Genomic DNA, 12,910 nt, shown 5'->3' with positions numbered 1-12,910 from the left:
TGGAAATGGTACCCGTCTGATTGGGCTGGTTCATTGAAAAGCCTAGTGACACTGTTGACAGTACGAGCATGGTACCAAGTACAAACAAGTCAAGCAGGAGTAGTGTTCTGCATGTTCCAATGGAGAAGTACCTTAAATGCCACATGCACCAGCAACATAGATAGAGTATGGCTGCAATTGATAATCATGGGGTCTATCTATAACTATTCATAATTTATTGGAGTACACTCTAAGGGTGGCCTCAACAATGATTTAGGAGTTAGCTCTAAATATTTTATTTTATATTTTAATGGAAGAGAAAGAAAAAACTACTAGCTCTTAACCAAGAACTAGTTTTATACATACATTTTCAATTATGTGAGATTGTCATGTAATTCTAAACATATTGTGAGCTACTTCTAAAAGCTAACACCATTTAAAAAAACATCTTAGAGCTAGTATACTAGCAGGACGATTCCAACAGGGTTTGTCATCAGGGTCCAGGGACCCCGGCAAAAAATTGTAAATCCAAATTACTCTCAACAACTTTAGATCCATCAAAACAGTCCCATTGTCAGTTTTGTCTGCTAAACACTTTCTACTCCATCCACTCTAGATCCGTCAAAATATGGATCTAGCTCTCGAATCTATTAGATTTATAGAGTACCTCAAAGGGTAATCTGAACAAAAAAATACTGTTCTTTCATATAATCGGTGAAAATTACCAACTACTGTCGCATCGCATACCGGTTCGATTTTTATTGTTTCTCTCCCTGTCTTCAATTCTCGTGGACTCGCATGCGCCACCCCTTCCTTCCTCGCGGCTCACCCCGCAACCCAACGTGCGCTGCGCCCCGCCGCTAGCCAAACCCGCCTCAACGCCCACCCGGCCGCCCCACCATCGTAGCCTGCGACCCGCCGCCGTTCAGCCTTGGACTCGCAGCCAGCTCCGCGTCCAATTGCGTGCTGTGCGGGCTGCGTGCGTCGCCGTCCGCCGCACCGAAGGTCAGCCATGGCCGCGCCGGAGGCCAGACTCGCATTGCTCTCCGCGTCGTGCTGCGCGTGGGATGCCCCACCATGACCACACGTTGCAGGAAGAAGCTGTGTATGTGTGTGTGTGTTTTTCCCCAATTGCACACGCAACCCTGCGAATTCGTCAACACATGGAAATAAACTGGATAAGCTATGGTGACTGTGATTCCTTGCGTAAGGCAGAGGTCAACTGCTGTTCCTGGTGACGGCATCACGAGAAACCTAAGCAGAGGTAGCACTGTCCAAAAGGGCAGGCAGCAAAATGAGTGCGTGAAATGAGGCGATCCATATGCATGGCCACGGACTCATTGCAGCTTTTGCAAAGTTGGTCACTACTCACTACTACTAGTATTGTTTTTTTTGGGGGCCCTGTTTCCTTATGATGACTCTAGCTCATTCTCATTTGAACGATGCGATGCGATGCGACCTTGACACCTTGCTTGCGCTGAGCGTCGGTCTGCCTGCGTCCTTTTTTTTACGAAAAGGAAAAGACTGGCGTTGCGTTGCGTTGCGTGGTGTGTGATCGGAAACTTCACGATCTTACCTCTGTAACTACGAGTACGTTTCACTCAGCACAGTAGGCTGCACGATTCACGCATCTGCGAATCTGCGATATGCCTGTAGATACTCCTATAGATAAAGCTTATCGAGAGGTCGTTGATGGCTTCAAGGAGAACAACAACAGCAAGAGACAAACCTGGCACGACAGCTCCGTACTAATCCGCGGATTGTTTTCTTTTTTTGTTTTGCTAACACACCAAAAGGTAGTATAAGCTCGAGGCTAGTTATGTAGTAGTACCACTCATCAGTAGTATAAAATATTGTTGAGTTGTTTACAGACAGAGTCGTGATTCGTGAACGAAGTGATCCTGTCAGCACAGTTCTGCAAATCGAGGTCGCTAGCTGTTGATCCCTGACAGACTGTTGTGTACGGACGACGTGACATTGTCGTGTCGTTGTGGGTGCTGATATGTTGGATTGGATACTCGATCTGGAGCTGGGGGATTCAGATTAGCAGGAAAGCAAGTACGCTTGGACGCCGTCACTGTAGGCGTACCGCGTACATAGGAGGGTTGATTAAAACATGTGTTTTTTATTACAATTTTCAGGCTACCAAAAGATAGTGCTTCGCTTGAGTCGTAAACAGAATAAAGAAAGCATTGATGATTACTTGTATCGTGCTCCCTCCGTTTCGTTTTAGTTGTCGCTGGATAGTGTAAAATTAAACTATCCAACGACAACTAAAAAAAAACGGAGGGAGTACTACCTACCAACTTTGACCACCCCATGCTACGTTTTGCCTTTTTCCTAAATGCATTGTTTTTATTACATATTTAAGTATAGTACATACCTAGATATATAGCAAAATCTATATAAAATATCTCTTAGTCTGAAATAAAAAAAGGCGTAATCACGTATTCCAAGGTAGTATACTAATATATAACACTAGTGGTACATGTTTAGCAAAAACCATATGATATATAAAATTATTAGAGCATATATAAACCTTCTTAGAAAAAAAATACGTGAAAAATGCAACCTTAAAAGGTTTGACGTCGACTAGATGAAAACAGTCAGAAAAAATAAAATCATTTTGTTTTTAGTATAAAAAATAGTTTTGTCTTGAAAAAAAGTTCCAAAATAGCAGCTTCTATACTTTATATACCTTACATTGTACTACTCGTACTTGTTCTTCACTAAGGTAAGGGGAGTAATATGTACATTTCTTTTTGCAATTTCAAATCTGTAATGGAAGATATTTTTCTTGTTCTGCTGAGAATATTTGCTTCACATATCCAGCATTAATTGCTAGAGCTCTATGGCTGACTTGGCTCTTTATAAGTGCTTCTGGAGTACTTTATGTGCCAGCCAATTTTGTTAACCGTTTCAGATGTAAGCAAATTCAGCACCATATCACATCGGATTTTTTTTATTATTATCTCTCAGCAAGTGATTGATGTAGCACATTATTTTCTGCATCACAGTAGAAAAATACTGTACAAAATACAATGTCACAGTTCAGTTCCTGGTTTTGGGATTACCGGCAAAATTAACACACGATTTTTTTTTACCGTGCTCTATTAGAATCTAAAAACATCCGTATCATGAGAAGTCCAAAGCGACGAAAGTAAAAGTGAAAAAGGGGAAAGAAAAGAAGCTCTCGAGGTCTATCCGAGGACCATGGGTGACAAGGTTTTAAACAAACCGGCTGTCGCTGGGCCCCACACTGACAGCCAGCCATCCCTGCTGCTACGGCCACAGTTATCAGTCATCACAGAGGAGACCAGACTCTGGCAACGGAGGTTCACGTGAGCGCCCAAAAGGCCAGAGCGAAGCAGCCACGGTCCGGGCCACGCCAAACCAAACCAAACAAACCATCCTCTCCCTCCCTCTCTCCCCGCTCGCTTCTTGCAACTCTCCCGTAAATCTGCACAGGCGCAGCGCGGCATTTAATGCTCTCCAACCTTTGGTCTCTGCCTGCCCCCAAACGCTCCCCCATTCCGTCCACTCCCCTCTCTCCCCACCAAGCACCAGCCCACGGATGCGGTCGCGACCACCGCGGCAAGGTCGAATCCATGGCTAGAGCTAGCAGAAGCAGAAGCAGAAGCCGCGGGCTCGGCGCTTGAGCCCTCGATCCTCGGGGGTCCCGGTTCCTTCTCCCTGCATTGATCGCGTCACTCGACGCGAGAAGGCGAGCAAAGAGGGGAAAAAAAGGAGGATCCTTTCCCGTGTTTCTTCTGTCGATTCTGCGGTTCTTTGCAAGTGGCAATGAGGCGGCATGGGTGGCAGCTCCCGTACCACCCTCTCCAGGTCCGTCCCGGCTGGAATTTTGCGCCTTTTCCTTGCTGGGCGTGGTGTCTTTTTCGTCGCCCGTGATTACTGAAGTTTCGGTGTCTCTCGCGCGCATCGCAGGTGGTGGCCGTGTCCGTCTTCCTGGCGCTGGCGTTCGCGTTCTACGTCTTCTTCGCACCCTTCGTCGGGAGGAAAGTGTTCCAGTACGTGGTCATGGGGCTATACACTCCGCTGGTGAGAGCTCCTGCTTGGTTCCTTCGATGCCGTGCTGCGTCGAGTGAGCGCCTTGTGTGTTTGCTTGTCTGTTGGGACCTTTTGGATCCCCATCTAGGTGCTGCCTGATGGGCCCCAACAGTGGTTGCTGTTGCTGGAGCTAGGGAAGGTGCTGAATTAAGTGTGGCCTAATCATGAAACGTGTTGCCTGTCAGCCTCGCGTATTTGTTTGGTAGGATTTCTGTACGTTTTGTTTGCTTGTTTAAGGGTGGCTGTACATGTTAAACTGTCTGTCTGGCCTGGGAATTCTTACCGTGCCACCATGTGGCGTCCCTAACCTTGGAAGCAATGTCTGGTTTGTTCAGTTTAACAGCTTTGCTTCAGCATCCATGGTTGGTGGAATTCCGGCTTGCGTCACAAGGTTAAAGTCCTTAAGGACAACAGTGCATGCTTACATGTTGTTTATCTAACTCCATTGGGGAAATGTTAGTTTCAGAGCAAGCGGGAGCTACATGTTCGTCAGGCTCTCGGTGTCTCTTCATTTCTGTCCACTTCAGCACTACTGTCTTTGGGTTGTATCCCAGAATACGTGCTTGGTTGGATTTTGTAGATTTTTGCTGGAGAGCGATATGTCAGAAGTAGTCCTTATTATACTAACATCATCAGTTTCGTAATGGCCGCAACCTTCTGATGCCATGTCACTACTCTGGTTGCTGCCTTGTCGTGATGATGCCAACTACTGAAAGACTGTTCCGTGAAATGGGCTGTTTTGTCCCTGCAAATTGCTGTCCTGGATTATTTTTTGCTTCACGGTTGTCTTGTCATGAAACCTAACTTGTTTTGAAGCTTTCTTTGCTTTTTTTAAATAATTGTTGCACTTAATAGTGTAATGAGTAGGCAACGCTGTGAAATGGTGCCTGTTCTTCTGACAGACATGTAGTGGTATACTCTTCACTGCTTCTGACAGACCATGTGTAGTTACTGTTGGCTTGGAGTTATGTTTTGCCTTCACATGTGTGAATTCGCGCGCCACAAAAAATGGAAAAACATGAAAAATTTGCAGAAACAATGATTCCAAACTTTCTGGATAAAATGTTATGTGCTCTTGCAAAACTGAAAAATGTGTTGTGTTTGTTGAATGGAACACAACATGGCTTACACACAATGTCATCATGAAGCTAATGTTTCAGGCAAACTCTATTCCAAGTTCATGACTGCACCTTTTTTTGTCTCTCCCTAAGAATCAAAGCCTATCATATCATTTCAGGTATTATGTGTCTTCTTTCTATACATCTGGTGTGCCGCAGCAAACCCAGCAGATCCAGGGGTCTTCAAATCAAAGAAGTATCTGAGCTTGTACGGAAGCGGCAAACACAAGCATCTGAAGGAATCCAGAAAGACTTCTTCAGATGCTCGGTTACAAATAGAGGGAACTAGAGAAAAACAAGAGCATGAGGTCGCAGCATCTAGCGAGAGGTCAATTACTCAATACAAGGACAATAATCCATCTTGCTTGAGTTCAACCCTCTCTCCTTCTCTCCTTCTATTCTACCCTCTCTCTTTTGTTTTCTCCTGCTGCCAACCACATGAAAGTTCCTCTGAGCAGCAAGCCACCGAGGAAGGGATGTTTTTCTGCAGCCTATGTGAAGTTCAGGTATGTTTCTTGTAGTTATTGGTATTTAGGGTATATTTTTCTGCATGCAATTAATAGTTTGATATTTCTTTGTAGGTGTTGAAGTATAGTAAGCATTGCAGAGTTTGTGACAAATGTGTTGATGGTTTTGATCATCACTGCAGGGTAACATACTCCTTAGCAATTGTCTTATTTCCATCATTGCGTACAACTGTACATAACAACTCCCCTATTTTCCTCAATTTCAACAGTGGCTCAACAATTGCATTGGAAGAAGAAACTATAGAAGGTTTTTTATTCTAATGTCAACTGCCGTTATCTTGGTAAGCTTACACTCTCCTAGTCCTATCCATCTCTGATAGATTGTACTGATACGCTATCTTAGTTCTATCCATCTCTGATAGATTGTACTGATAAAGATGCTACAAAATACTTCTACCATTGTGTCATTAATACTACAAAATACTTCTACCATTGTGATAACGATTCTATTAGTCATTTATATGCATCAGTCACCATTATCGTGGGGGGCATTTTAGTCCTGGTCCTTTTCATCCTAGTTGACCATTGACAGGTCTCCATGGTTTGTGCAATTTGGGCCAGCTTATCCTACAATCAGCAATTGGAGTATTGGTGCTAGTGCTATGCTTTGTTGAGCGAAAGGAATTCTCTATGCAAATTGTTTCAAAGCTTGGAAGCAGCTTCTCTGTAGTGCCTTTTGTTATTGTGGTGGTATGTACTGTCATCCTACTTCTTTCATATCTGCTGAATGGTTCAAAGATCATTGAATTGGTCAGCTCTTTTCACCAATCTTTATCGAGATGCTCAAAGATTTGACACTTGTTAACGCAGGCATCATGTACCATCCTAGCCATGGTCGCTTCACTGCCTGTTGCTCAACTTCTTTTTTTCCACATTCTTCTGATCAAGAAGGCAAGTTCTCATACATTTCCTTTTTGTCTGATTCTGTTGCTTACTGACTCTTGTAAAAAAGGTCCGTGTCTATGAACTCAAATTATCCTAGCTTCTATCAATAACATTCTTGTGAACCATATGGGCATTCATAATTTTGTTAAGTTTCAATAATATATTACTATGGAAGGATTAGAAGCTGTTGGTCAAAGTTATGCACTTATGTCTTACTGGCGAACAGCTTGTATTCAAAATTCCTAGCATGTCATACAATTTTTTCTTTTGGACAATGCAAACTTGGGTCCTATGGGCTGTATCTATGCTTTGTATGCAACGTGAATACTTTATACCGACATCATTATGTATTGAACCAAACATTCATACCACTAGCAGGATTAGTATCAACATGGAGTTCCTTATGGTACCACTTTGAAACTTTGTTTTTTTTTTGCTCCGGTAGACCTCTTCATGAGATTTGCACGAATCTTGTAGCAGTCTAGTATTAATTGTTTTTAATTTGTTCGTAATGGGTCAGATCTAGGTCCAGCCCTACCCATGTCCCACCAAGCCTAGCTGGTGGCCACCCATTTCTTTTGGATACAGTCATTGCGAAAACAAAACGGCCGGTGGGCTCCCTGATCCTACCCTTATGGTGATCGGCAACGACAGGCGCTTGAGCATCCACGGCCGCCACTGTCTGAGGGTACCGCGACAACGAAACAAGCATGACCGTGTGTGGGCAAGAGGGAACTGGATGTGATCCATGAGATCCATAACTTTGGGCCGGCGTTGCTGTGGGCATGGGTAGGGTCGAGCCCAGATAGTATCCACCAGATGAATTAAATTAAATTAAATCATATGGCTGCTTTAAGATTTGTACAGTTTCCAGAAAAGGGTTCACCAAAGCAAAGCTCTTTTGAAAATAATGATTAAAACAATGAACTATTGCCATTGAGTAAGCACTGCATGCAGACACCATGAATAGTTTGAATGTGATATGATAGCCTTTTGTGGTTATGTGAAACTGAAGCATCATGATGACAACCTTATGCAGGGAATCAGTACCTATGACTACATCATTGCCCTGCGAGAGCAAGAGCAAGATGATCTGAGTGGGCAGCAGAGTCCACAGATGTCTCGTGTAAGCTCCTACACCGGACTCAGCAGTGCTAGTTCCTTTGGTCCACTTCGTCGTGGTTCATGGTGCACTCCGCCAAGGCTGTTTCTTGAGGATCAGGTGTGAACCGTACATCCTTAGGCTTCTTGAATTATTAAACAGATAATGTTCATTCCCAGGCTGACTCTTTATTTATATGTCACATGGGTAGTATATCTGGCGAATGGAAGTTAAGTTGGTCACTTTTCTAACAGTCATGCTAACTCTGAGTTTCTAACTGATAACTAACACTAGTGTCTTGCACATCTAACTGGTAGCAATTTCACATATAAGACTCATCATGAGCTGTACGTACGATTAAAAAAAAGAAACATTTCACATCTGCCGATTAACTCACTACTGACATGAAGTTACTGAATCTTCTAGTTTGATGTTATTCCATCGGAGGCTGCTTCTTCGCATAATTCTGCTACGAAGAGGAAAGAAGACCAGGGGAAGAGGAAAAAGGGCTCAGGGGCCGTGAAAATAAGCCCATGGGCATTAGCTCGTCTTAACGCTGAAGAAGTTTCGAGGGTTGCTGCAGAGGCACGGAATAAGTCCAAAGTTTTAGTGCCAATCAGAAAAGATGACTATTCACGAGGCCACGAAACAGATAGTAGCTATGGAGGCACCAGCAGTGGTAGGATCGATCTAGGACCCGATAGCAAGAGGAGAACAAACAGAAGAGGAAGACAGCCCAGTGATCTCTTTCTCAAACCTGTTGCAAAGATATCTACAGATGCTATTGATTCTGCCAGCAGCGACATGTCCAATTTAGCACCATTGCAACTTGAGGCACGGAGCGCCTTCCATCCCAGCAGGGCTGCATCCTCTGTGAATGTTGGTGGGTCATCTCCAGATAGCAGCTTGGATTCGCCTGACCTGCATCTGTACAGAGTCTCAGCTGTCTCATCGTCTGGAGCCGAAGACTTGCAGCTGACAGCTCTCACTGCTCCAGGAAGCACTTCACATCAAGGGATTCAACTGTCGAGATCGACCAGCGATGGGTATGAAGCGTCAGGGGGTGAAGACAGCGACCGCATTCCGTCACAGATAGTGCACCGCTCGTCAAACTGGGCAAGCATCATCCTCAACTCTGACCAGAGTGCGTCCTCGTCTGGCATTCTTGTGCCGAAGAACAGATTGTCCTGAATTCAGATAAATGAAGATTGTAAATGATCAACCAAGAACGGGAGGTTCCAGTATCTGAGCTTTGTTTTCAATGTCGAATCTTGTTGCAGGGATGGCTTGATACTGCGCAAATCATTAATTTTTTTATTAGTTTCTGAATCGCTAGGTAGGCAAGTGTCTGAATTTCTTCCGTGGGGTGTTCAGGTGCTTGTAATTTTGCTGTCAGACGACAATGAACTGATTTGTTTAGAGGTTGGTACCTTGGATCAAATGCCTGATTAGTTGGTGATTGTTCTTGTGGTTGACTTGTCGGCTCTGACGGCATGTACTTATATGCTGCAATAGGCAACGAGCATTCAGAAAGTACTACATCCATCCTAGAAAAAAATGCCATTATAGAAGACTGTAATATTTTAGTATCTTAAGTTTGACTATAAATATATATATTTATATATAAGTTACTAAGTATATTTTATAATAAAATAATTTAAAGTCTTAACTACAGATGCTATTTATTAGAAACTTGGTCAAACGTAAACCACTTCAATTGGCACACAATTCATAATTGAATTTCTTTGGAATGGGAGGAGTAATTCTCTCAGACAAAATATAGGCCTGTGCAAATCCTGTCATTTGGAACACAGTGTTAAGTATCTAATAGCATTACTAGATATACTTTCATTAAGCCATGCCTACACAACCAAGTCAAACATGTACCTAGTATTGAATGGCAGATCTAATTAAACATGTACCAACTATTGGATGGCATTTGCAGATCTAATGTTAGAGGCTCTGATATAAGTGGATTTTGGAAGAAGTGATAAATCAAGGTAAGTCTTTTCTCTAGCAAATATAAAGAGGGTGTTTTGAACCCATGTCATGCCTTTTTCTTTTCTAGCAAATGTGAAGAGGTTGTTTCAAACATGTGATACGGCAAGTTAATAAGACAACTCTCACTAATGCAGCAACTTGTCCTTTCGTACCAAACATTAGATCTGAGAATAAATTATATAGACGTCACGTGATAAAGGTCAATCGCTCATGTTTTGGTTTTGGTGCCAAACATGTCGCATAAAACTTTCAGAGAGTAATACTTTATCAGTGACGATCCAGTTAGATTCGCTGCCTAGAAACCGGAAATACCGTGAACGTTAAATATGAGATATTTTGGCCTCCGTTATTTTGAATTTTTGAACTAGAACGAACAATGCCGCCTTATTACTTTCTCAACTCGCTCAAGACAAGCTGTTTTTTAAAGAGTGGAAGCGTTTACTACATTAAATCCAACCAAATTGAAGCAAAACGACAGGTGTTATCATGTCAAAAATAAGTGTCAGGCGTTGATGTCGGCGCCACGCACCAATTGACGGCGAGGGACACAAACTGAACAGTCAGTTGTCAGTGAAGGCTTTTTTCCACCCCGTTTGTGCACACTTGACAAGTTGACAGTAAAATACACGAAGTGTTCATTGAACACCACATAGGTTCGATCTTAGGCATAAGGCAATGGAAGTCAATGGACTGTTGATCTGAGGAAGAAAAAAGAATCCATCTGTCTATAGAGTGCATGGATTATCAGCCCAAGTTCTGTGCCAACAAAGCATAATGCTCAAAGATAATAAAGAAACAAAAAGATGCTTCAGATGCAAAATTCCAAGCTTCAGACTTGACAAGTCTTCAGCAGCACACACTACACAAAGGAAGAATACTCTCAACAAGGTTGCTTAGCTCCAAGATGACTTGTGGATGTTAACTGATAAAGACAATCAGCATCTTCTGCAAAGGCAAGAATACAGCATACAGATCTGTCGGTTGTAATAACTTTTTTCAGATAGTAGCGAGACAGATCATCAGAAATCTGAAAACCTAGGAGCTAAGCATTTTGCCAACAAACATCATCCACAGCATAAAAAGTCACTGAAGAGGCACATTTAGCTTGAGTGATACTAGAAGGATCAAGATTCGTATTTCCCCAGTAACAAATGTTTCATCCAGTATAACCAAAATGCCATTAGGCAACAAAATTCCACAACGATTAAATTGATATACTAGTTACACCATTTTGAAAGAATGCTACACATATCACCAGCTCTTCAATCGCTGCCAAAACATGGATCTGATCCAGAACAAACCACATGACAGATCTCCCTCTAGCCTTCCCATCCAAATCCGCTATTGACTAAGCATGGATATACCAAATGGCTGCAAAAAATGTTCCTTTCAACACCAACTTCAGCTAATCAACCCATGCATACACATAAGCCACCATGGCTTGTAACCACCAATAAGGACTTGTCAATCTGTGCGGCTCTTGACAAATGGCCATCTCACTTATTCTCCTATGATGCTATGAACAGATACACACGTGAGAAATAAACCAATCTTCTTCATCACCTAAATGCATCTAAACTGCCAGCCCTCATCATCTCAAGCTCCTCAACCGAGCCACCCTGCTCGTCCAAGAAGTCCAAGTTTGATGACCGGCAAGTGAAGTAGAAAACCGCACTCATCATTGAATCAACCAGCATCACGACCGAGTACATGAGGACCAACAATGGCCCCTCCCAGAGCCGCGACGAGCCATCGCCATAGCTCAGCGTCTTCACCCTGTGCTCAAACAGCCCTTCCACGAAAGCTAGGCCAATGGTGGATCCAAGGAAGATGAGCAGCCCGACGTGGGTCTGCCCACGCATCAGCTGCACCGACCGGCGCAGCGCATTGATCCCGGCCACTTCCTCGAGAACGGCGATGACGCCGCCGAGGTTGCAGATGATGATGGTGTGCGCGTACACCACGGAGTAGGCGAGGACAGTGAAGAGGCCCGCGCAGACGACAATGTCGGGCGGGTAGAGCATGGCCCTGAGCGTGGAGCAGGCCGTGACGAGGAGGGCGAGGAAGGCGACGAGTCCGACGGCGACGGCGGCGCACCCGAGCGCGTACGTGGCGGCGAGGCGCGGCCACGCGCGGCGCGCGAGGAGGGTGATGTCCCCGGCCGCTAGGGGCTTCCCGGCGTACACGGCCGCGACGGTGTATGCCACGGCGGCGCGGGCGGCGAGGAGGAGCGTGAGGAGCGCCGGCAGCGAGACGACGGCGGAGACGAGCGTGGCGGCGAGGTGGTGCGCCAGCTGCCCGACGAAATGCGTGAGCGGGAGCCCCGACGTGGCGGCGGCGGCGAGGAGCCTCCGCGCGAGCGGCAGCACGACGGCCCCGTCCAGCGCGGCCGCGGACAGGAGGAGGCACCCGGACGCCGGGCAGAGCAGCAGGAAGAGGATGGACGTGAACGCGTGCGGGTCTCCGCGCAGCACCCGCACCGTCTCCCGCAGGATCTCCAGCGCGTTCATCGGCGGCAGACGCACCCCGCCTCCGGCGCCCCGCGTCGGCGCCATTCGTCCCGGCTCCTTCCCCGCCGCGCTCTCCTGTGCTCTCCTTAGATTCGCGGTCACTTCTCAGACGCACCCAAGGCCCCGCCACCGACTCGCCGGTCAGATCCGAGACGCTACCCCGGTGGCGGTGGCACAACGCGCACGCCCAATGCGGTGTATTGCGACGGGAATTAGGGCCCAGCGGGTGGGATCTTGGGGAGTGATAACGGCGTGGGAGGAGGTGGAGGAGAAGTTTCTTTGGAGCAGAGATCGAGGGGGGAGGGCTTTTGTGAAGGGAGACGACGACGACTACGAGCGTGTTTGGCTGGGTCGGGGAGGTTGACACACCGACAGTTCACTGGGGAGAGTGACAGGTGGGTCCCGCGGAACGAGGTACAGTGAAGCTTCCGCGCAACGGATTCCATTGGGTTTTTATCTTTGTCAACGGTGGTAGACGATGAGTGCGAAGAAATTCTGAAGAGCGTGATTTAAATTAAATTATGCACGTCGTCCAATTTGTTTGACAAAAAAGAGTAGGAGATTTAGTCTGTGTACTGTACCATTCATTTGCTCGACAAAGCTAATCATCGGCGTTATGATCCGTTTGACGAACGTGGATTTCGCACTGAGCATGTCATTTTCAAAGAGTCTACAAACCAGGGTACATATGATTTTTTTTCGTAAATTCATTTCATTTGC

The 12,910-nt window shown here is 45.3% G+C and overlaps 1 protein-coding gene across 1 annotated transcript; it reads left to right on the top strand.

Annotated features, from left to right (window-relative positions):
* Nucleotides 1–3,494: 3,494 nt before the first annotated feature.
* Nucleotides 3,495–9,269, top strand: LOC100194215 (putative protein S-acyltransferase 22). The gene is made up of 9 exons (NM_001359432.1): nt 3,495–3,822; nt 3,925–4,038; nt 5,285–5,671; nt 5,747–5,815; nt 5,902–5,973; nt 6,254–6,382; nt 6,503–6,583; nt 7,617–7,799; nt 8,106–9,269. Exons 1-9 carry the CDS (start codon nt 3,781–3,783, stop codon nt 8,868–8,870), a joined length of 1,842 nt encoding a protein of 613 aa, NP_001346361.1. The 5' UTR covers nt 3,495–3,780; the 3' UTR covers nt 8,871–9,269.
* Nucleotides 9,270–12,910: the final 3,641 nt, after the last annotated feature.

The sequence above is a fragment of the Zea mays genome, chromosome 7 (assembly GCF_902167145.1).
Source record: "Zea mays cultivar B73 chromosome 7, Zm-B73-REFERENCE-NAM-5.0, whole genome shotgun sequence".
Taxonomy (NCBI): Eukaryota; Viridiplantae; Streptophyta; class Magnoliopsida; order Poales; family Poaceae; genus Zea; species Zea mays.
Note: the sequence above shows the minus strand (reverse complement) of the source record. Positions and strands in the feature narration are given on the sequence as shown.

Excerpts from the sequence above, each read along its gene's own strand:
- LOC100194215 (NM_001359432.1), top strand. The coding sequence starts at position 3,781 with ATGAGGCGGCATGGGTGGCAGCTCCCGTACCACCCTCTCCAG. Across the intron at positions 5,672-5,746 it reads GCAGCCTATGTGAAGTTCAG|GTGTTGAAGTATAGTAAGCA; the intron begins GTATGTTTCTTG and ends ATTTCTTTGTAG. Across the intron at positions 7,800-8,105 it reads GGCTGTTTCTTGAGGATCAG|TTTGATGTTATTCCATCGGA; the intron begins GTGTGAACCGTA and ends TGAATCTTCTAG.